This window comes from Caretta caretta, chromosome 17, assembly GCF_965140235.1.
Source record: "Caretta caretta isolate rCarCar2 chromosome 17, rCarCar1.hap1, whole genome shotgun sequence".
Lineage (NCBI taxonomy): Eukaryota > Metazoa > Chordata > Testudines > Cheloniidae > Caretta > Caretta caretta.
Window position 1 is genome coordinate 2,786,957 of NC_134222.1, and position 21,770 is coordinate 2,808,726.

General features: G+C 39.7%; 2 protein-coding genes across 5 annotated transcripts in view; one reads left to right on the forward strand and one right to left on the reverse strand.

Annotated features, from left to right (window-relative positions):
* Window positions 1–7,698, forward strand: part of NSRP1 (nuclear speckle splicing regulatory protein 1) — a 32,637-nt gene extending 24,939 nt beyond the window's left edge. For all 3 annotated transcript variants that reach the window (XM_075120827.1, XM_048823693.2, XM_075120826.1), the window contains 2 exons: window positions 3,743–3,851; window positions 6,486–7,698. In XM_075120827.1, coding sequence (XP_074976928.1) covers window positions 3,743–3,851; window positions 6,486–7,539 — 1,163 coding nt within the window. In that variant the 3' untranslated portion in view covers window positions 7,540–7,698. The remainder of the gene's footprint in view (window positions 1–3,742; window positions 3,852–6,485) is intronic.
* Window positions 7,699–13,359: 5,661 nt separating this feature from the next.
* Window positions 13,360–21,770, reverse strand: part of SLC6A4 (solute carrier family 6 member 4) — a 42,879-nt gene continuing 34,468 nt past the window's right edge. For both annotated transcript variants that reach the window (XM_075120829.1, XM_048823694.2), the window contains exon 14: window positions 13,360–19,782. In XM_075120829.1, the coding sequence (XP_074976930.1) occupies window positions 19,708–19,782 (75 nt within the window). In that variant the 3' untranslated portion in view covers window positions 13,360–19,707. The remainder of the gene's footprint in view (window positions 19,783–21,770) is intronic.

Consider the following 21,770-nt stretch of genomic DNA (forward strand, 5'->3'; position numbering starts at 1 on the left):
TTTAAAATGTATTTTTCTCTACTAGAACTATTGAAAATAAATGAATACATGTCAATGTAATGTCTTCCATATTTTAAGAGGGAAATATTATTTTTATACAGTTAGTACAATTCTAAATAAAGCCATTAAATAATTGTATAACGTCTTAATGACAGAGGAATAAACAAATGTTAATACATACGTATTCATAGATTGTAAGGCCAAAAGCACAGAGAGCATTGTGACCATCTAGTTGACCTTCTGTATAATACAGGCCATAAAACATCCAGAATTAATTCCTGTTTGAACTAGAGAAGATCTTTTAGAAAAACATCCAGTCTTGATTTTAAAATCGCCAGTGATGGCGGATCCACTGAGACCCTCAGTAGAGTGTTCCAGTGGTTAATTACTCTCGCTGTTAAAAATTTACAGACTGAATTTATCTAGCTTTCAACTTTCAGCCATTGGATCTTGTTGTACCTTTCTCTGCTAGGTTGAAGAGCCCATTATCACATTTTCGTTCTCATATAGGTACTTAATAAATTATGGACAACTCACCACTTAACCATCTCTTAGACTCGAGGAGCTCAGTCTATTTAGCTTATCATTATAAGGCATGTTTTCTAATCCTTTAATCATTCTCGTGCCTTTTCTCTGAACCTTTTGCAATTTATCAACATCCTTCTTGAATTATGGGCACCAGAACTGGACACAGTATTTCAGGTGTGGTTGTACCAGTGCCAAATACAGCACTAACAGTCCAGCAAGCTCCTTCGCCAGCCCTTTTAAGCTCTTAGGTGTAAGTTATCTAGACTTTCTGATTTTTAAAATGTCTAACATTCGTTGCTGATGTTTAGCATCCTCCTGAGTTACTGTTGGAATGGAAGGCGTTTTATTATCATCCTGTATTATGACTACATCGTCTTGTTTTCCCCAAATACCAAAAAGAAATATTTATTTAACACTTCTGCATTTTCTACATTATTATTGACAATTCTACCATTTCCATCTAGTAAAGGACCAATACCATTGTAAGAATTTTTTGTGTTCCAAATATACCAAAAAAATCCTTATTGTTCTTAAATCTGCTGGCTATAGATTTATCCTTTGTCTTTTTACTTCCCTTACAAATTTTCTGTAATTCCTGGCCTCTGATTTATATTCATTATTATCAGCATCCTCTTTCTTCCCTTTGTTTTTGTTTATAATTTTTATAACCTCCTTCACTTCCTGTGTAAGCCAGGGTGGTATTTTAACTAGTCTGATACCTCCACTCTCCTTGCCCCTTTTCCTGACTTTTTAGTTATCTTTAAAAAAACATATCCTCCAACTCTATCGTGCACTCTTTTCCTGACTCTTTTAGTTAATATCTAAAACTGCCATCTTCTACATAAGAAGAAAAGAATGGCCATACTGGGTCAGACCAAATGTCAGTGTAGCCCAGTATCCTGTCTTCCAGCAGTGGCCAATGCCAGATGCCCCAGAGGGAATGAACAGAACAGGGAATCATCAAGTGGTCCAACCCTGTTGCCCATTCCCAGCTTCTGGCAAACAGAGGCTAGGGACACCATCCCTGCTTATCCTGACTAATAGCCATTGATAGACCTATCCTCCATGAACTTATCTCATTCTTTTTTGGACCCTGTTATAGTCTTGGCCTTCATAACATCCTCTGGCAAAGAGTTCCACAGATTGACTGTGCTTTGTGTGAAGAAATACTTCCTTTTATTTGTTTTAAACTTGCTGCCAATTAATTTCATTTGGTTTCCCCCTAGTTTTTGTGTTATGAGAAGGGGTAAATAAGATTTCCTCATTTACTTTCTCTACTTTATGTTTTTAAAGTATTGTGAAGTTGTGGGAAACAGACACAAATATACTCTTGGCACATCAGCAGCAGTGAACCCCTGTTGTCCTGCTGTCATGGCATAGTTCCAGTGTTTCAAACACTGGTTATGCCAATGGTATACCAGACTTTAATTAACAGGCTTTCTCAAACGGCATGTCCTCTATACAATAGTTTCATGTCTCCCTCCCTAGGTAAGGAGGATCTTCCATTTGAGTCATTGTGATGGGGTGTCAACCTCTTCAGGTCTTGTGTGAGGTGAAGGTGATTAGATGGGCCAATTAATTGCCCAGGCTGCACCTGGAGGGGTAGTCATGAGGACAGGCAGGGTGAGAGGGTATGTCAGTTGCTGACTTTATCTCAGTCTTCAATCAGATAAAAAGCTATTACTTGTCTTTTTAAATTTAAATTTTAGTCCACCTCTGTAAAGGAGGATTTTGTATGATATTGATATTCTCTGGAGCCTAAACTTTCTCCACATTTTGTAAATTATCCCTGTAGACTGTTTTTACAGTTTTTTGTTTGCATGTTTTGGAATTAATTTATTTAGGCAAAATTTTAAAAAGAAGCCAATGGTAATTTAAAAAAAAAATTAAGATAGTATATCTGTTAAACGTTGTATTATGCCGTGTTGTTGTAGCAATGTCAGTCCCAGGATATGAGAGAGACAAGGTGGGTGAGGTCATATCTTTTATTGGACCAGCTTCTGTTGGTGAGAGAAATTGTTCCAGTAAAAGATTCTACTTTACCCACCTTCTCTCTCAAACACTGTATTGTAGTTTTTAATTCACTAGACCTTTTCCTCTTTGGTTAAAACAAAACCAAATGTTTGAGTGTTAGGAGAGGAGTGCTAGGTGTTACGGTTTGTGTACAAGGTATACCATGCCATGTAAAGTTTTTTATAAGCACAGAAAAATTAATTCTTTTGGACTGCTTCAATGTGAAGATGAAAAATAAAATCGACAAAAATAATAGTTTTGCACATAGCTCGACAAAGATGTTGATACCTTTTGATTATATGTAAAACTTTCTTGGACAACTCTGAAAGCTGCTGGCTGTAGAACTACTATGCCTAATACACATGCAACCATTATATTTTCTCTGTATATCACTAATACGTACGTGTGTGTGTTAACACATATCCTTTTTTCCTATCCCAGTAAAACTGACTGAGTAAAAAGTATATTTCCCTCTTAAAATGAAAAAAGGTACAAAATCTATATTCATTCATTTATTTTTAACGTTTCCAGTAAGGATAAGTTAAATACATTTTAATATTTTTTTTTCAAAATGGCCAATAGCACCAAAAATGCATCTGTTAAAAATTATCCCTAGGGGCCCTGGAAAGGGTAGGTGGGACTTCCAAAACCATACAGCCAACTCAATGGGCAAAGAGAGGGCAGGACTAAAGGTGGGGGCATGGAAAGCTGTCAAAAATACATCGTGATGAAAGGTATGGAATTATAACTACTTACTGTGAAGGAAGAGCAGAGAATAACACACTGAACTAAATGAGAGTGCACTTTGTGACTGTAGTTTACCCTGGCAGATTGCTGTGGGATGTGAGGAAATAGAGTGGAACCTCACTCACATCAGTACTGGTTGCATGATTTTTGCACCTGGAAAGGGGAGGCTGTTAAAGGAGACTAGTGAGTCAGTGTTGCTGAGGAAGAGTCTGTGGCAATATTAGTAGCAATTCTCATGCCAGATTTACAGTCACGTGTCCCAGAGATTAAGAGAGCTGGTTTTAGCCTGAAAGCAGTAACCAGAATGGAAAATAATCAAGTCTGGTAGGCTGGCTTACTTCTACATGTTCAAAATGTCCTGAGCATCTCTTTCTGGATTATGGGTTTACCATGTGTCAATAGGGTCTGGTTAATGTTCATGAAACTAACATCATTCTTATTTTCCTTCCTTTAGCATGCCTGGATGTAACAAAACAGAAAGATCTCAGTGGATTTTACAGACATCTTTTAAACCAGACAGTGGGGGAAGAAGAGGTGCCCAAATGCAGCCTCCGTGAAGCCAGGTAGGACATAGTTCCAGAAGGACTTTATATGTATAGTTTCTTCATGCTGTTCATAATTCCCAGTGTCACTAGAATCATAGTAAGAAGGAAGGCCGTACCAAAGCACTGGTTGGGGAGGAGCTTGCTTTCGAGAGTTGACTACACCATTCTTTGGAAAATGAAAAATCATCATCCTTGGGTGAAAGTATAGAATAGGAGAAGGGTTAGGGTTAAGGGGATACTTACGCTGGTAATACATTCTAGCATTATTCTAAGCTAGTTTTTTTAATTTGACATTGTATACATTTTAATAAGCCACATTAAACCAAAAGCTTTGCTACCGGAGGCAGAGCAAGAGGAAGATAGTTTTGGGCTCAGGTGGATAATGATATTTAATGGTTGTGCAACTTCATTTTATCACCCACTGGAAAATTGGAACCAGTGAGTCTCTGTCTTTGTAGCTGGCAGCATTTAACCATAAATATGAAAAAAAACCTTCAGTTTTCTTGATTGGCTTAATACTCATGACAAAAGGAAGCAATCAGATGTACAGCAAGTCCATTGGGAATATTTTAAATTTTACATGTACTGTGTACAACAAAATAATTAAATGCCACTCTGTTTTTGGGCCAATATAGAAAGAACACAGTTGGGTCGTCTCTGGCTGAGATGCTGGCTGGGTTTTTTAATTTTACTGAAGGCTTTATAGCAACCAATGACCACTCAAGGCACTTCATCCAGGTTAAAACTAATTTGTTGGGACCTTAGAAAGTCTTCAGTGATCAGGTGTATGTTCTGTATCCTAAGACTATGAATATTACCTTCAATCAGGAGGCTTCCTGGGACTGAAATTGAAAGGAATCTCAAATTAGTTCTTCGTTTAAAGTGAGGAAGGTTATCACTTTAGAGCTACTCCTCCTACTGAGAGACAGGACTTCTGGCCTATATTTATTGTGACACTGTGCCACAATCTCAGAAATAATAGGGAAAATTAGGGGAAAACCTAGCAGGAGGTCAGCATACTTAGACCAGCATACCTCCAACAGTCGGATATAAAATGGACAAGTTAGGGCTGCTGTTGTTTGGCACTCTAAGATTTATAGAACCAGCTGCTACAACAGTATGCTCTTCTAAAGCAGCTCTGTATCAAGCTTAAGTTTCACCAGCAAAGTGTATATCTTAAGAGTACCAACAAAACTCCTCTTCTGTAATGTAAAATGAACTGTGCTTTTCACATTTGCCTGTTTATGAAGCCATCCATATGTTGTTGTCTGATTTATGAAGCAATGGCAGTAGTGATTAACCCACTTGGTATTGTATTTGCTTGAACAATTCTCTCAGTTTGAAATTGCTGTATTTAAGTGCAGTTATGTTCAGAAAAGTGACTTTCAGAATGGTGGCTTCTTAGCCAGTGTATCTGCTTTTTGGGTGTTCAGATCATAATTATTGACTAGAAACAAGTTTTGTTGCTCTGAGTCCTATAGAACTAATTAATCTATGGGAAGATAAGTAGGAATCTATTCTGCTGAATCCAACAAAACTGTCAGCCGAGTTGTAGATTTTTGTGGATTTTTTTTTTCCCTTATGCTGGTGTAAGGTACAGAAAGAAAACATCTAGATTTTCAGATGTCAGACAGAATTTGTAGCACTGCCAAACAGAAATTTCACCTTTGACTTATAAACTTCATCATTTAGAGCTGGAAGATCACTGAAAGAGAATAACTATGGAATACTACAGTGTAATTTTTAGTCATTTTTCCAAGAATAACCATGCTTTAAACCACGGATCAAACTTTCAGCCTAACCAGATGGTCCACTGATTCCCAAGGAGAATTTACCACAGACAGTTGCTGTAGCTACATGATTAGTGAAAACAGACGTGGGCTATGGAATTTAAAATTCAAAAGTAAAAAAAGACTGAGGTATTGTAACATTTTTGGGCATTGTCCAAGTTTGATATCGAAGAGTTTGTCCCACGTTTCCTGTTTGATTATATTTAACAAGTTAAGAAATGTAGCAAGATGCTAGTGTCAGTTTAACCGCAAGAGTGAGATCCTAGTCAACAAGCACAGAACGAGTCAGGATTATTGTGTTGCAATTTAAAACTTGTAGTATCTTATGAAGACACATGTTTAGGATGAGGAGTTCTGTTTACAGCTATTACTAAAATAATGACCGTTGTATTTGTAACTCTCAGACATGAAAAAAAAAAAATCCCTCCTCTTCTTCATATGGAACTATATGGTATGGGTAGGGTTGTGAGCCACTTAGGAAAGGGTGTGCCATGTAGATAATATTACCAGGATACAAAGCTGTGTCCTGTCCTTTAAAAAAGGATGCTAGAGTTGTAAAACTTTACTCATTCTTGAAATTCAAAGCCTACTTTTTCAGTGTGTTGAAAATCAGAGCAGCTGTTTTCTAGGACATGTACAGTACCAAAGAACCTGATGCAAATTTTCAGTACAAATCCCTCAGAGTTGGAATATTAGAACCGGAATTCTGGACCAGATTTGGTTGCTTAGTATTTTCAGCTGCATCAATTCTTAAGTGTTGCTCAAGTCCCAACAAAAAGGTCGCAAACTCCAGAATAGTTTGACACTGCAGGCTATGTAATATCTTTTTTTTTTTCCCCTCCCACGACAACAACAAATCTAGGATAAAGGAAGAAAAATCTACCATTAATTCAGATGAATCCATCCAAAGAAACAAAAGTCCAGATGAAAGACCAAGACTTAGAACCCCTGCTAAGGAAGAGGATAACCCAGATGCGGACAGTGACTTAGAAAGTGATAGTAGTGATGATGATGATGATCATAAAAATAGCAGAGCTAGTTCTAAAAAGAAGGAAAGTCGTGAGAGCAGTGAGGAGGATTCCAAACATCACAGGAGCTGGAAACACTCCAGCTCATCAGAGTCTTCAAGTGAGGAAGGAAGTCACCACACAAAAACCCATATAAATCGTCCTAGGAGAGGAGAGAGTGGAACAGGTAGAAGGGAAAAAGATGAACACCACAAGGAAAGGGATCATGAGAGAAGAGATAGAAACCAGGAAAAGGATCGTTGGAGGGAAAAGGAAGACCGACAGAGATATGGGGATCATACCAGTAAAGATAACTACAGAAAGAGGGATGAGCAGGACGACAAACAGAGGGGGAAAGATAGAAAAGAGAGAGAAGGATATGACAAAGAAGGTAGAAAAGAGAGGGAGGACAAGTATTCAGAAAGGGAACGAGAAAAAGAGCGACTAAGAAATGGCAAAGACAGATACAGTGATAGAGAGAGAGGGGAAAAATGCAGAGAAAAGGAGGAACATTTGAAGGAAAAGAGAGAGAGAGATGACAAAGACGACAAGAAATACAGGGACAGGAAGGAAAGTAGTCCTCGAGCCTCAGAAAGGGACAGGGACAAGAAGCAAAGTAGCCCTAGATCCTTAGACAGACAGTGTGACCAGGAAAAGGAGACAAAGGCAAAGGACAGAAAGAGTAATGATGAGAGAATCTCTTGCTCTGAAAGATTTCCCGAGCCAAAAGGTAAGGATGCAGAGGAAGGGCAAAAAGGTGCAGAGCAGGTGGAAAAAAAATCTGTGTGTGTGAGCAAATTTGCAAAGCGGAGCAGTGAAGAGACAGTGGTGTCAGCAAGGGATCGCTACTTGGCTAGGCAAATGGCACGAGTTAGCACAAAATCCTATATAGAGAAAGAAGAGGATTAGCTTCATTTCAGTGGCCATGAACCAAGAGATGATCCACTTTCACTGGTGGAAAAATCACTGCAGCAGGAACTCTGTGTTGAAGTGAAAGTATTTCCTGACTGTTTGTTTCTGGGTTTTTTTAAACTCAGTAATTTAATAAAACAAACTTCTGTTTTGAAATGTTTTGATGGTCTTTGTACATTCATTGAGTCAAATGTACAGGTAGGGTGTTTAATTTAACTGGTTCTGTCCATCCTGGCCTTCAGCACCATAGCCTCTGCTTGTTCTAGAATTTATTCTAAGACAGGGAGTCACACTTATGGATTCTAAACTGATACAGGTGAGAATACCTCAATGCCGTCCTGCATATAATCCTTATCGGCTAATACCAGCCCTACCCCCCTTCTGGAGCAGCGGCATTCTCAGACATTACTGTCAAATCACACTATCCAGAAAAGGTAACAGAAAGGGTGCGGGAGAGAGAACTTTAAAGAGAGGGATATGCAGGCAAAATAAACAGAACAATAATTTGGGTGACCCTGTGTATTTTGTGGTGTTTTGTAAACCAGGTAAATTTCATCTTGACTATATTTGGATTTGAACGTATATAACATATGCGTGGGTTTTTGTTGGTTTCTGATGCTTGAGGTACAGAAATATTTAAATAAACTGTAAGATATGTACTATATCCAGTGCTTAGATCTTTCTTTCTGTATTACAGTCAGACCTGCTTATTGTGCTATAGCTGATAATGTTGAACTCGCCAGAATAAACCCATTTTGTCAGGGGTTTATAGAACCGTAGTAAAAGTCACTCTCTAAAAATGTGATCTTTGCCAAGTTACGGTTTAAATTATATTTTCAGCAATCCTCCTGGTAGTTTTTATACTTTTTTTCCTGGCAAGTGTATATCTTTTACTTAACAGTGGCTGTGCCAGCACCAAGAACTTAGGCTTCAAAGGGGCTGAAAAGATGATTTAGACATTCTAGATGTAATTTTACTGCATTTCTGTAATTTAAAAACAGATTTTAAAAACCTTAATAAACATTGCAGCTGAGCACTTGCATGGAGCCTCATTACTTTGAGTGTTTTCAGGCTAAATTATTTGGCCAAGACACTGAGATTTAGAGTATATTTACCTAGACAAATTGGAGGATTGGGCCAAAAGAAATCTGATGAGGTTCAATAAGGATAAGTGCAGGGTCCTGCACTTAGGACGGAAGAACCCAATGCACAACTACAGACTAGGGACCGAATGGCTAGGCAGCAGTTCTGCGGAAAAGGACCTAGGGGTGACAGTGGACGAGAAGCTGGATATGAGTCAGCAGTGTGCCCTTGTTGCCAAGAAGGCCAATGGCATTTTGGGATGTATAAGTAGGGGCATAGCGAGCAGATCGAGGGACGTGATCGTTCCCCTCTATTCGACATTGGTGAGGCCTCATCTGGAGTACTGTGTCCAGTTTTGGGCCCCACACTTCAAGAAGGATGTGGATAAATTGGAGAGAGTCCAGCGAAGGGCAACAAAAATGATTAGGGGTCTGGAACATATGAGTTATGAGGAGAGGCTGAGGGAGCTGGGATTGTTTAGCCTGCAGAAGAGAAGAATGAGGGGGGATTTGATAGCTGCTTTCAACTACCTGAAAGGGGGTTCCAAAGAGGATGGCTCTAGACTGTTCTCAATGGTAGCAGATGACAGAACGAGGAGTAATGGTCTCAAGCTGCAGTGGGGGAGGTTTAGATTGGATATTAGGAAAAACTTTTTCACTAGGAGGGTGGTGAAACACTGGAATGCGTTACCTAGGGAGGTGGTAGAATCTCCTTCCTTAGAGGTTTTTAAGGTCAGGCTTGACAAAGCCCTGGCTGGGATGATTTAACTGGGAATTGGTCCTGCTTCGAGCAGGGGGTTGGACTAGATGACCTTCTGGGGTCCCTTCCAACCCTTATATTCTATGATTCTATACCACACACATGACAAGGGTTTTTGTATAAAGAATGGGATTGAGTTCCTACAAGCCATTTAATTAGTCTGTAACTGACTCAAGATATCTGGGGTGAAATTATAACTAACCAGAAAGGAAATGTGTCCATGACTTTCCATTGTCTGACCCTGTATCTTTTTCCAATTCCTTACAATTATTTATTTCCCTCCAAAAAAAGCCCTGATTTTTTCGTTCCTTGTGGATCCAAAACTGCCATTGGGTTCAGGTTGAGATTTGGGTATTCAGGGAAGGCAGAATCAAGCCCAGAGATGCTTTAAAATAGGACTTTTTTTTTTTAAACCTGTAAAACTCTTATCAGTGGTTATCAGTTTGGGATCAGGGGATTTCTAATGGGATAGAGAGCATTTAATTCCCCTATTAAAATCCCTGCAGTGGCTTCCCATAACCTTTCTCATCAAGGTCATGTTTGTGGTCTCCACTTTTAGGACTATGAACAGGTCTTCCCCTGCATGTACCTCTCTTCTTGTTTCTTCTTGCTTCACCCCAAGCTTTATTACCTGCTCCCTTTGTTTTTTCCTCTCCCTCTTGCCTTTGTGCTATGTGCAGTTTTGAAGAGTTTTCCCTTTTTATTGGCCAAACTACTACTACTCTCTTCGTACAGTCCCTTAATAAAACATCATACATCTTTGAAGGCTTTCAGTAATAATCAGTCCATCAAAGGCAGATTTTTCTGCACCATTTTGAGATTAGACCTCATTGGTCAGCTAGTGTATTGTATATCCTTACTATACTGTCTGTTTTAGAATGCAAGCCCTGTACATGCTGATGGTGCTCAAAAATAAATTACACAAAACCTATCATCGTTAACACTAATTTGCACTTTTGTTAGCATTCTTAACACTGAGGCCAAGTGTTGAATGGACACAGAAACTGACCTATCCTCTCACCTCCCTTCAGTATGGTTTTAAGTGGACTCCTACTACTACACACTGATGGGGCAATGTGAGGAAGCTTGCCTGTTCTATACCTGTTATGTGGAGAAGGAGAATCTTTCCCTCTCTGCAGCTGTCACTCCAGCATCCTCCCTCAGCGCTAAACTCTCCTATGCAGATTTAAAACTAAAAAGAAAAAAGATTGGGTTCAGCTTTCTGAAGGGTTTTGCCCAGAGGCGAGTCTTCTGCGGCATCTGTGACCAAATTCCGATTTATTTGGGACAGCCCCATAGACTATGCCCATTTGCCTACAACAGGCCATCCTCAACACATACATAACTGCAGGTGCCAGGTGACTCAGAGTTTTACACTGCTGTGCTACACAGTGTTTAACATTGCAGAAATCTTCTCTTACTTTCCCTCTTGAAATGTACACATTTTTCTAGACATTCTTCCCTAACTTTTTGTGTTGAGGCCCTATCTCATTTCTACATATTTAGTTACTACTAACAAGGGAATCTGAGGATAATTTTAGGAAGAAATGGTGAAATGTTCGTGATATTCCTCCTCTTGATTATCTGTCTTAGTGCTCTGGAGCACTGCTTTCTTTAGTTACGTCATTAGATTTTAGCCATGCTGTTAGGGGTCTATGAAGTTGAACATGGCATTGTGCCAAATGAATCTTTAATGCAAAAAGATGTGACATTTGAAGTGATTTATAAACTCAATATAAAGTGCTCCTGAAAATTAGGGTGTAAAAAAAGTAGGTTATGTTGTTAAGTACCATAATCCTTCCTGTACTTGCCTGCATCTCCTGGTCCAGTTCTTGTTTGGTACAGGCACAATTCTAGTGAGTGAGGCATGTCAGAGACTTATGAAACAAATGAACGGAATGCTGAGATATGATTTAGGCAGTCCAGTTGTCCACTGTAGGATACATTAATGCTCAAATGCTCTATATTGTTGTGTGGGTAAATATATCAACAATAAAATATCCTTACATCTGTGTTCCTTGTGCACTCAGTTTTCATAGTAGCAACAAAGAATTTGGAACAAGGCGTTTTCTAGGGATTAATACCATCAAGGCATCTCTCAACTGCACTTTGGACCACCTGCTCCTTAATCCTCAGGAAATGCACTGCAATTCATCTTTCAGTGCTTGATTGGAAGGTTAGGAAATGCTCTATTGTTGTAAATATCCCTTACTGTTTTGAAGTGTTGGGAAACAGGTTTGTATACTCCAATCATGAAGATCTGCAACACACAGTTGGAGGTATTACATACAACTCTTACAAACTCCAGAGCTTCCTCAAATGGAGAATTGATTTCCTAATATTTTGTGGACTGGTCATTTCCTGCTAAGGATGATGGAAAGTGTTGCACTGACATGGATGGATTGTCAAGTTTCAAAATATCTCATCAAGGAGATTCACCGTGTGGTTTGTGTGACTAAAACATTTTGTAGTGTATGTTCAGGAACAACTGGTGAGTCACTATTGTCCTAGTCGGTTTTGGGAAATGATGCAGAACCTTCAGTAGTCCTTTTCAACATGCCATAAAATGTTTCTCAGAACAGAGTTGGGTTTTGCTTGTTTTAATATTGGTGATATATCTGCTTTTACAGTTTACAGGGAAATCACAAACTGTTTTATCAGTCTGACTGTACTGAACTAGAGAGTAATGTGGCCAACCACCAGTGCCTTCAATTAGACTGTGCCTAGGCTAAGCCAAAAGAGGCCCCAGTACCATATCTTCTGACCCTTCATCTTAGCTACCAAGTTTTCTCTCTTATCTACCCTGCCAGACCTTGCACCCTCTTGCTTTGAAATCTTTCCTAACCCTCACCAAAATCATTGCTTTAGCCTTTTCTAAACCGAATTGCAATATATTTTAGTAATATTTAACGGGATATTTTGCTTTTGGATAACCCCGGTTTTGATTCGTTAATGCAGGCTGGGGAGAAAGGATACTCATTTCTCTACACCTACTCAGTAGATAGAGGAAATGTTAGCAGTGGCAAGGGTGGGAAAAGCAACAAATGTGTGGACTGGTCCCTTTATAGTTCTGTTTACAATGAATTAAACATCTCCCATGAAAGGGAGTGTATTTGAGAAGACATTGCCTGCCAAGGCTTTAGTTATCTCAGCTGCAAACGGTGATTTACAAAATACTGAATATGATGTTCCATCTGCTTTATTTTCTCTTTCCCTGTGGAAATCTATAATAATAAAACACCTTTTCTGTCTGTAAAAGTTCAGTAGTAGAATGGGAGATACGCTTGAGGTTCCTCTGCATCCTCAGTTGAGTGTCAGAATGCAAAGGGAACAAAAACGGGGTTCAGATTGATAGTGGTTGATGACTTTAGGCCAAATTCTTGTTATAGAGCGGTTCAATTCCAGTGCAGTGAATGGAGTTGCACTTGCCTATATTAGGTTGAATCAAGACAAAATCTTAAGCTGAATTTTCTGAAAAGAGTGCCATTTAATATTCCTGGCATATGTCTTGAATGGAAACGTTAATCAAACCTTGGTGCTCAACTGTAGCAGCATCTGTCAACCTGCTTCCCTGTTATTTTGTTCATCAGACTTACGTATACAGAGATGAAAGAGGAGTTTAAAAAATCTAACTGCAAAGCCATGTCAATTCACAAATACCTTAGAGTTGGTTCAGTATGCAAGTTTATTGAGCAACTAAGCATCTATTCCAAATGTGGAGGAGTTTTCTTTTGTGATTCTGTTTAAACAGATGTCATGAATATTCCTATTACAGTGGAGTTCAAGTGATGTTTTCAAGGATGGGCCAACATACAAATAGTCAAGGGGTTACACCGCCTTTTGTTGAGGCAGTCTGGTCAGCATAGTGAACTGTGTGGATACTCTTTTTGCTGAAACTGAATCTTATTGTTGGAAAACGTTTGTCTTTCTGAATCCATGCTTTTCTCTCTCTCAAGAGATGGACAGACATGCATATTTATTATGATATTAAATTTATTACAATAACAGTTTACAAGACAAGGCACATACTGATGACTTACAATCCAGCTTGGAACATTCATAACTAAACAGCTGCATAAATTAATACAAGTGCATCATATACAAGTTAGAGGGAATATACAAATAAAACTCCAGTTTAATTCTCTTACTAAAGTTTGAAAGGTAAACACGCTCCCAGTTCACAAAGATAAAACTGGTTTTGGAAGTTCCCTTATCACTGTTCATAGTGGTGCGCTATTTATTAGCAGCTCTAGTTATGCAGTAGGTGAGCCAAGGAGTAGGAGAAGGAATCCATTTGCCTGAAATGCTTCCAAATCCAATGTAGCCTGTGTGGCATCAGTAGAACTATGGTTTTGGCCAAAGGTGTAATGTTCCATGTCTAATACAGGTATCTACATCTACATGTTGAGCTGAGGGACAGTTGATTGCTCAAAAATGATTTAAGAAGGATGTGAAAAGAAAGTAAAATATTAATAATAATAAAAATAAGTGAGGTCAGACAATGTGGCCTCAGTTTGCTTGTCTCTGAGCTAGCCAGAGATGATTTGACATGACTGATTTTCCTAACACACTGTTAGGAGACCAACCTGTGACAAGACTGGAGGATTTAAAAAACTTCAAACCAACTTGTAATTAAAACAGGAACTAAAGCAACTTGATGGCTCAGCTTTTGAAGAGTGAAATATAGTGTGTGGTATATTAGCATTATACTGAACAAGAAGGGTCTGTGCATTTTAATATACTTTTGGAAGGCTTCCTGACTGCCCTGTTCCCAGAATGCACTGGGAAGACTTCAGCATGGATTTTCCTTGTGAAAAGCCCAGAGTCATTTAAAATGATCTGTATTGTATTTACAGAATTGCTCAACTGAATTCTGAACCATGAATTCAACAGCAAATAAACTTTCATGAAGCAAAGTTTTCAAAAGGCCAGATTATACAATACTCTCGTAATTACATTTTGCTTCTTAAAGAATGTTTAATTTCCAGTCTTCAGCCTTCCATGGAACCCCAAGACTGTAAATGAGAACACGGTGCACTTCTGCAATTACATAACGCAGAATAGATAATAAATGTAAAGAAAACATTTCTCTCGGTTCCTTCCCCTGCTTATGGACTCATTCCCCTAAAACCCAGGACAATTGATCATTCTAGGGGGAGGAAAGGAAATGATTTAGAGGGTGTCCCTCCTGCATGTTTTTTTTAAGATTGAATGCTCTTTAGTACAGGATCTATATTTTCATCTGTGCTTGGCAAGCACTGCGCACATTATGGGCAGTACTACCACATGCTAATTATAATTACACATCTTGTGTGGGTTGAATGATGGAATTACTTAAGCTGATTGTGCTGTATCCAGTATTTTAATACTATGAGTCACACTGGTTATCATCAATACTAAGGAACATCCAGGAAGGAGGAAAAAAAGTGATACCCCTTCTGATTTGTCTTGTTATATAAAGTAAAATGCATCTCCAGCTCTCGTCTGAGTAGTTTCATGGGCTTTAGAAAGGGGCCTACCTTATCTAACCTTTCCCTTCAGAACTCTGACTGTTCTCTTGACCTTCTAGATATCCAGAATGTGCCTGTGTTACTCATTCCTGAGAAAGCATTAAAAGATTAAAAAGTAACTAAAACTGTCCCAACATTAGCATACACCTTCTTTCCTTTAGTTAGTGTATACAAGTACAACAGTTAGTGGTTCAACGACTCCAAGAGGTGTTGAGAGTTAATTTTACCATGGCCTGGCAACCAAGTTAACCAGTTGTTTAATTATGGAATTTGCCTTACAACAACTTGAAACTTTCTGATTAACAAGGCTTTTTAATGGGGAAGCTGATGCTTCTGTCCTAGGCCTTGATTCAGCAAAGCACCTCGCATGAGCTTAACTTTAAGTAAATGAGTAGTCTCAGGATGACTATTCACATGCTTAAAGTCAGCCCCATGTTTAAGTGCTTTGTGGAATCAGGGCCCTAGTTTGTTTCATGAGATTGCCAAGACAGTGGTTTCATATTTAGGGATCTGATCCAGCTCCCAGTGAAGTCAATTATAACAATCCTATTGATTCTCCTGGGAGTTGAATCAGGCTGCCAGTGTCTTGAGTATAATAAAGTATCAACAACCAACAACCTCGTCAGTGGCAAGGGAAATGATCCCACACTGCCTAGCACCTTATGTAGTCATCGTGTAAGCCCCTGCAAAAGAATGTAAAGAGCTACCATTCTGATTTGGTAGCATTTTACATTCACTTTATGCAAGCTGATATGATTATGCTGTGGGATCAGGTCCATATCCTTTGTAATTAAATTACACTAGTTTTTCCTTTTGAATTTGAAAAAGCAATAAAGGAAACAGCTGATACTGTCGTTAATGATTACATGAACTTTTAAAAGACTCTCTTACTGGAGGAAAAATTCTAGAAGGGAGTAGGACTTCTTGAGTGGCTGTCAGCAAATAGCGTTCTAGGCCTGTCAGTAGTGCTCAGCAAATTGTCAGTTCAGCCCATCTGCCTTTTAAAGCATATAAAATGTGTAACACCAATTATGAACTATAATCTGTATGTCTAGAAAATTACTTCCTAGTATTTTGCATGTCTCCAGTGCCTTTCACCTTGTAAGTGTGGTCCTCATCAGTCCTCACAGAACTCCAGTGAAACAGGCAAGTAGGCTTATCTTAATTTTTCATCTGGGAAACGGAGTCAGAGAAAACAAATGACTTGTCCAAAGTTACACAGTGGGTCCATGGCCTTGTTTTTAAACTCAGGACTTCCTGGTTGTCTCCTAGTCCTCTAGAAAACACTGGTACTTCTGGGGCAATTAATTCATTTTCTGTGCTGTAACCACCCAGAAAATCAGACTGTTGTGTATTATTGTCTAAATAATGCGAGTGAAGATTTTTTTTTTTATTTTGCAATTGCAGTTGCATCTATAAAGCTGTAACATGGCACCATAATGTTACTGCTGAAGAGTCCAAGTATTCTTCCACCTCCCACTAAAAAGTAGAGATGTCTGCAGTTATTACTCTGCAAAATTATTATTCCACCAGAACTCATCCTGAGTTTCAATTTCTGTGGAAGGGATTGGGAAGAAAACGTTGGTTTCAATGCAGATAATGCTCTTACTGAACCTAAACCCTCCCATTTCCTTCCTGACAGGAATGCCATTGGCTCAGGCAACAATTCAGCTTAGAATATGTATCCACTTAAAGAACAAATAAACCCTTCACAGTTCTGGTATTGGCTGGACACAAATTAGGGAGAATAGAGAAGACATAGTAAGACTTCTTCCTTCCCAAACTTGAATATGTAATTATCCTGCTTGCCCCCCCCCCGTCACTTCATATGTATTTTTTCATCAATACTTTTATAACAGAAAAGTTGAACTTTTGACAATTGTATCAAATGGTTTCTAATTTTCTGGTTGGTCAGTTTTAATTTTGAATATTAAATTTTAGATGTTTTTATACATTTTATAAAATAGTCCATGACCTATTTTAAATAACTTTTCTTCAAATCCTGCAGATATGCTGTCTGTCTCCCCTCAAAATTAAGTCCATCTTAGAAGCTGTTTTTAAATATACATGAGGGGTAAATTGCTAAGTTACTCCTTGCAAGTCATTATCCAATGAGACATGGATTCATTTTATCTTTCTCATGGCACTTTGAGACATTATTCCCTTTAGAAATGACTTGTGTGGTCCTAGTAACCCTTTGTCAGCAGAATTAATCAGTCATCACTCATAATTATTTCTATGTAATGAGTTGAGCTAGAGACCTACAAGACAAGTGACCTTATGTCTATGGCTCAAGTGTAAGAGACATTATTTGAAGTGGGTGTCTATATGCATAAGCAGAAAAGTCTTGTGAGAGACGATGAAAATGTATAGTATTCAAAAGGCAAACACATCATGGTTGCACTCCTCTGTGCAAATGATCTGTTCTTTGTAGTCTGTATCAATGTAAGTTTTTTCTTTCAGAAGAAATTTCTTGATGCCCACCTACTTGAATTCTTGTCTGGCAGGGGTGGGCAAACTTTTTGAGCTGAGCGCCACATGGGGTTTCCGAAACTGTATGGTGCTCTGAGGGGCATGGTAGGGGAGCGGGGGGGTTGGATAAGGGGCAGGAGGTCCTGGGGGGCCGTCAGGGGACAGGAAGCAGGGGATGGTTGGATAGGCGTGGGAGTCCCAGGGCGTGGGGGTGTGAATAGGGGTCGGAGCAGTCGGGACAGGAAGCAGGGGGGTTGGATATGGGGTGGGGTCAGGGGACAAGGAGCGGAGGGGGTTGGATGGGTCACGGGTTCTGAGGGTGGCAGTCAGGGGGCGGGAAGTGGGAGGGGGCGGGACCAGGCTGTTTGGGGAGCCACAGCCTTCCCTACAAGGGTGTAGTGTATTACATTGCTCCCGTAGGAATGTGCTACTTATGGTATACTACTTAGGGCTGCCAGTCTTGATGCCCTGTAAGTAGCGCATTCCTGCGGGGAGAGATTTAATACACTACACCTGGCGGCTCTCGCAGCCCTGCTGCCTAGAGCACTGGTGGCCTGCTGAGGCTGTGGGGGAGGGGCCAGGGGCTAGCCTCACTGGCTGCGAGCTCAAGGGCCTGGCAGGACGGTCCCACGGGCCGGATGTGGCCTGCGGGCCGTAGTTTGTCCACCTCTGTTGTATGGCAACCTCTTCATTTTTAACATAGGCAAATTATGATGTACAAGGAGATTTTATGTTCTATTTTAGCTTCAGTTGTGATAGGTTTTATAATAAAATTTGATGAGGCTTTAGTGACAAAGTAACAGTAATAACGCATGTCTCCTTTACTTACATGTTAACTGCATAGGGTTAACTAAGCAATTTCCATGTAACTGCATAGTCAGTCCATGGTCCTGAAATTCACTTGGCAAATGCAACTGAGTACAAAAGTAATCATTGTTTAACCTACCCTCTGTCTTGACAGGCATAAGTACTTATAGACTATTATGAATTTACATGTATGTAGAACTTAATTTGCAATTAAATACCTCAAAATATATCTCAAGTTATGATTAGAATTCATCCCTGAAGAATTGTACTCACCACTGGCCCAGAGTGAGTAAAATAGCATTGTTTTTTTGTTATCTTTATCTTCAGGATAAAGACTGGATGAGCTGATTTAGTACATGAGCTAGTAAATTTTCATGACATTTTGTAAGAATTTTTAGACTTGATATTTGTGCCAACCAGTATAAAGTGTAACCCTAAGCTTTAGTTTTGCAACAGGAAACAATAGGAAAAAACACAGGTTGATTCCCATAAAAAGCTGTAAAAGATGTCCATGTAGCTCTGATGGTCCAACCTCTAGCATCTGACCTCCTAACAATTCACCACTGGGCTACAGTTTCTAAAGGAAAAAATAAGCTAAGTCTGTCTGTAAAATGTCATCATGAATATACAGCTAAAAGAGACAGGCAGATGGAACCACAATGTAGCAATTGCTAACAACTTAAACGTTTGCCAGCTGACCTATGACGCAGAGATGGATGGGCTGAAGGTTTTGTATAACTAGTACCAGAGGAGAATAGGGAAGATGCTGAGCATTTTCAAAATTCTGGACTTCACAAAATCTTTTTATTTGTGGAGTGCTTGTTAGGCAAGAAATAACTGATGAAAACTGGTATGGTCCATAAAGTTCAGAAAAGTAAGTGGCATAAAGAAGGGAAGGGGGCGATGTTACCAAATATGTGTGCAACTGGACACACAGTCTTCATACATAGTGCTTTTCATGGTGGTTTTCTACATCTTTCTCTGCCTACTCCACAGCAAAACAAGGATCTGAGGGTCCTATTATTTTTAAGCGATAAAACTCTGTATTACTCAGGTAATATATGGCTATCAGAACTACTTTCCTGTATTTTTCAATTCAGTTTAAGCAATGAGGTCTTTAGAAGCAAATACAACATGGTCCAGTACAAATGATCACATTGAGAAAAATACAGGAGTACTGCCACAGATTTGAGATTCTAAATCTAATCCTAACTGATGAGACTCATCCTGTCGTGGTTTATGCAGTCTCTCCCATACACACATCCTCTTGTTTTCAGAATGAATCAGTTCAGCAGTGAACTCGTAGTCTGGTTTGAAGTGCGCAGCAGATTTTGTTGAAATGCTTGGATCTGTGTGCTGGAGGCACCAATTTTCCAGATGCACATTGCCGTTGTCTGGGCCTCCATGGAAAACGCCCACCCATTCCTTGGCTCAGCTGAAAACTCAATTCTTTGGAAAGGGGAGTATGGACAGTTGGGGAGCATGGGAAAAGTTAAACTTTTACACCTTTTCCCCTCCCCCCAAAAATGTTAACTTAAACTGCATTCATGCGGATGTCCCCAAAGGGAATTTCTGTGGCTGTCTCCGGAGTAATGCTTTTTAGAATACGCTGTTGAGAAGAAAACACATGTTAGATGAACGTTGTGCAAATTTAGATTTCAGGTAGAACTTTGCTGTTGAAAGGGACACTGTAAAGGATTTAGCTTAAAGAAAAATCTGACCCACCTTTAAAAGCTACACATATTTACCTGCGTCACACAGGTGTTGTGAAACTTCGTTTGTTTTTACAGCACTTTAAAGATGTAAAGTGCTAGAGAAGTACAAACTATTATATATTTTTTAGTTGACATAAATGGTAACATCCAGGTTAATTTACAGAACTTTTGCATTAATGCCCCTGTGATCATTTACTTAAATACTATCAACTTTATTGAGCATATCTCTTCTGAATGGATATTTACATATAAATAAAGTTTCCAAATTCCATCCCAGCTTGCGGTGGATCTTGTGTAAAATATGGGATGGATGGTTTTGGTGGTTGTGTATATTTCTATTTTTGTTTTTGTGGTGGAGGAAGCAGGATGGTGTGTCGATAGATTTAGGTCAAAACTAGTATTGCTTCCTCAGCCTATGGCTAGAGTTGACTGAACCTCTTTGGAATATATTGCTAGGCCCCTATCTTCTAACCAAAATAAAATTTTCCATCTTCTGCAGTGACCAGCAGAGATGCATATTTCCTGCTACTGCTGAAAGTCTGAGGACTTGTCTATATTTAAAATGCTGCAGTGAAGCGCTTCAGTGAAGATGCTACCTATGCTGACGGGAGGGCTTCTCCTGTTGAGGTGGGTACTCCACCTCTCCAAGAGGGAGTATCTAGGTCGATGGGAGAATTCTCCCATTTGACCTAGCTCTGTCTACACCGGGGGTTAGATCAGTTCAATTGTGTCGCTGTGGGGTGTGGATTTTTCACACCCCTGAGCAACATAGTTATACTGATCTAATACCCTAATGTAGACCAAACCTGAGAAAACAAACTACAATCCATCAGTGATCTTCCTGAAAATACCATCCTGGCCACTGGATGTAGAAGCCCTCTACACCAACATTCCACACAAAGATGGACTACAAGAAGTCAGGAACAGTATCCCCGATAATGTCACAACAAACCTAGTGGCTGAACTTTGTGACTTTGTCCTCACCCATAACTATTTCACACTTGGGGACAATGTATACCTTCAAATCAGTGGCACTGCTATGGGTACCCGCATAGCCCCACAGTATGCCAACATTTTTATGGCTGACTTAAAACAACGCATCCTCAGCTCTTGTCCCCTAATGCCCATACTCTACTTGCACTACATCTTCATCATCTGGACCATGGAAAAGAAGCCCTTGAGGAATTCCACCATGATTTCAACAATTTCCATCCCACCATCAACCTCAGCCTGGACCAGTCCACCCAAGAGATCCACTTCCTGGACACTACGGTCCTAATAAGCGATGGTCACATAAACACCACCCTATACCAGAAACCTACTGACCACTATTCCTACCTACATGCCTCCAGCTTTCATCTAGACCACACCACACGATCCATTGTCTACAGCCAAGCTCTACGATACAACCGCATTTGCTCCAACCCCTCAGACAGAGACAAACACCTACAAGATCTCTATCAAGCATTCTTACAACTACAATACCCACCTGCGGAAGTGAAGTAACAGACTGACAGAGCCAGAAGAGTACCCAGAAGTCACCTACTACAGGACAGGCCCAAAAAAGAAAATAACAGAACGCCACTAGCCATCACCTTCAGCCCCCAACTAAAACCTCTCCAACGCATCATCAAGAATCTACAACCTATCCTGAAGGACGATCCATCACTCTCACAGATCTTGGGAGACAGGTCAGTCCTTGCTTACGGACCGCCCCCCAACCTGAAGCAAATACTCACTAGCAACCACACACCACACAACAGAACCACTAACCCAGGAACCTATCCTTGCAACAAAGCCCGTTGCCAACTGTGTCCACATATCTATTCAGGGGACACCATCATAGGGCCTAATCACATCAGCCACACTATCGGAGGCTCGT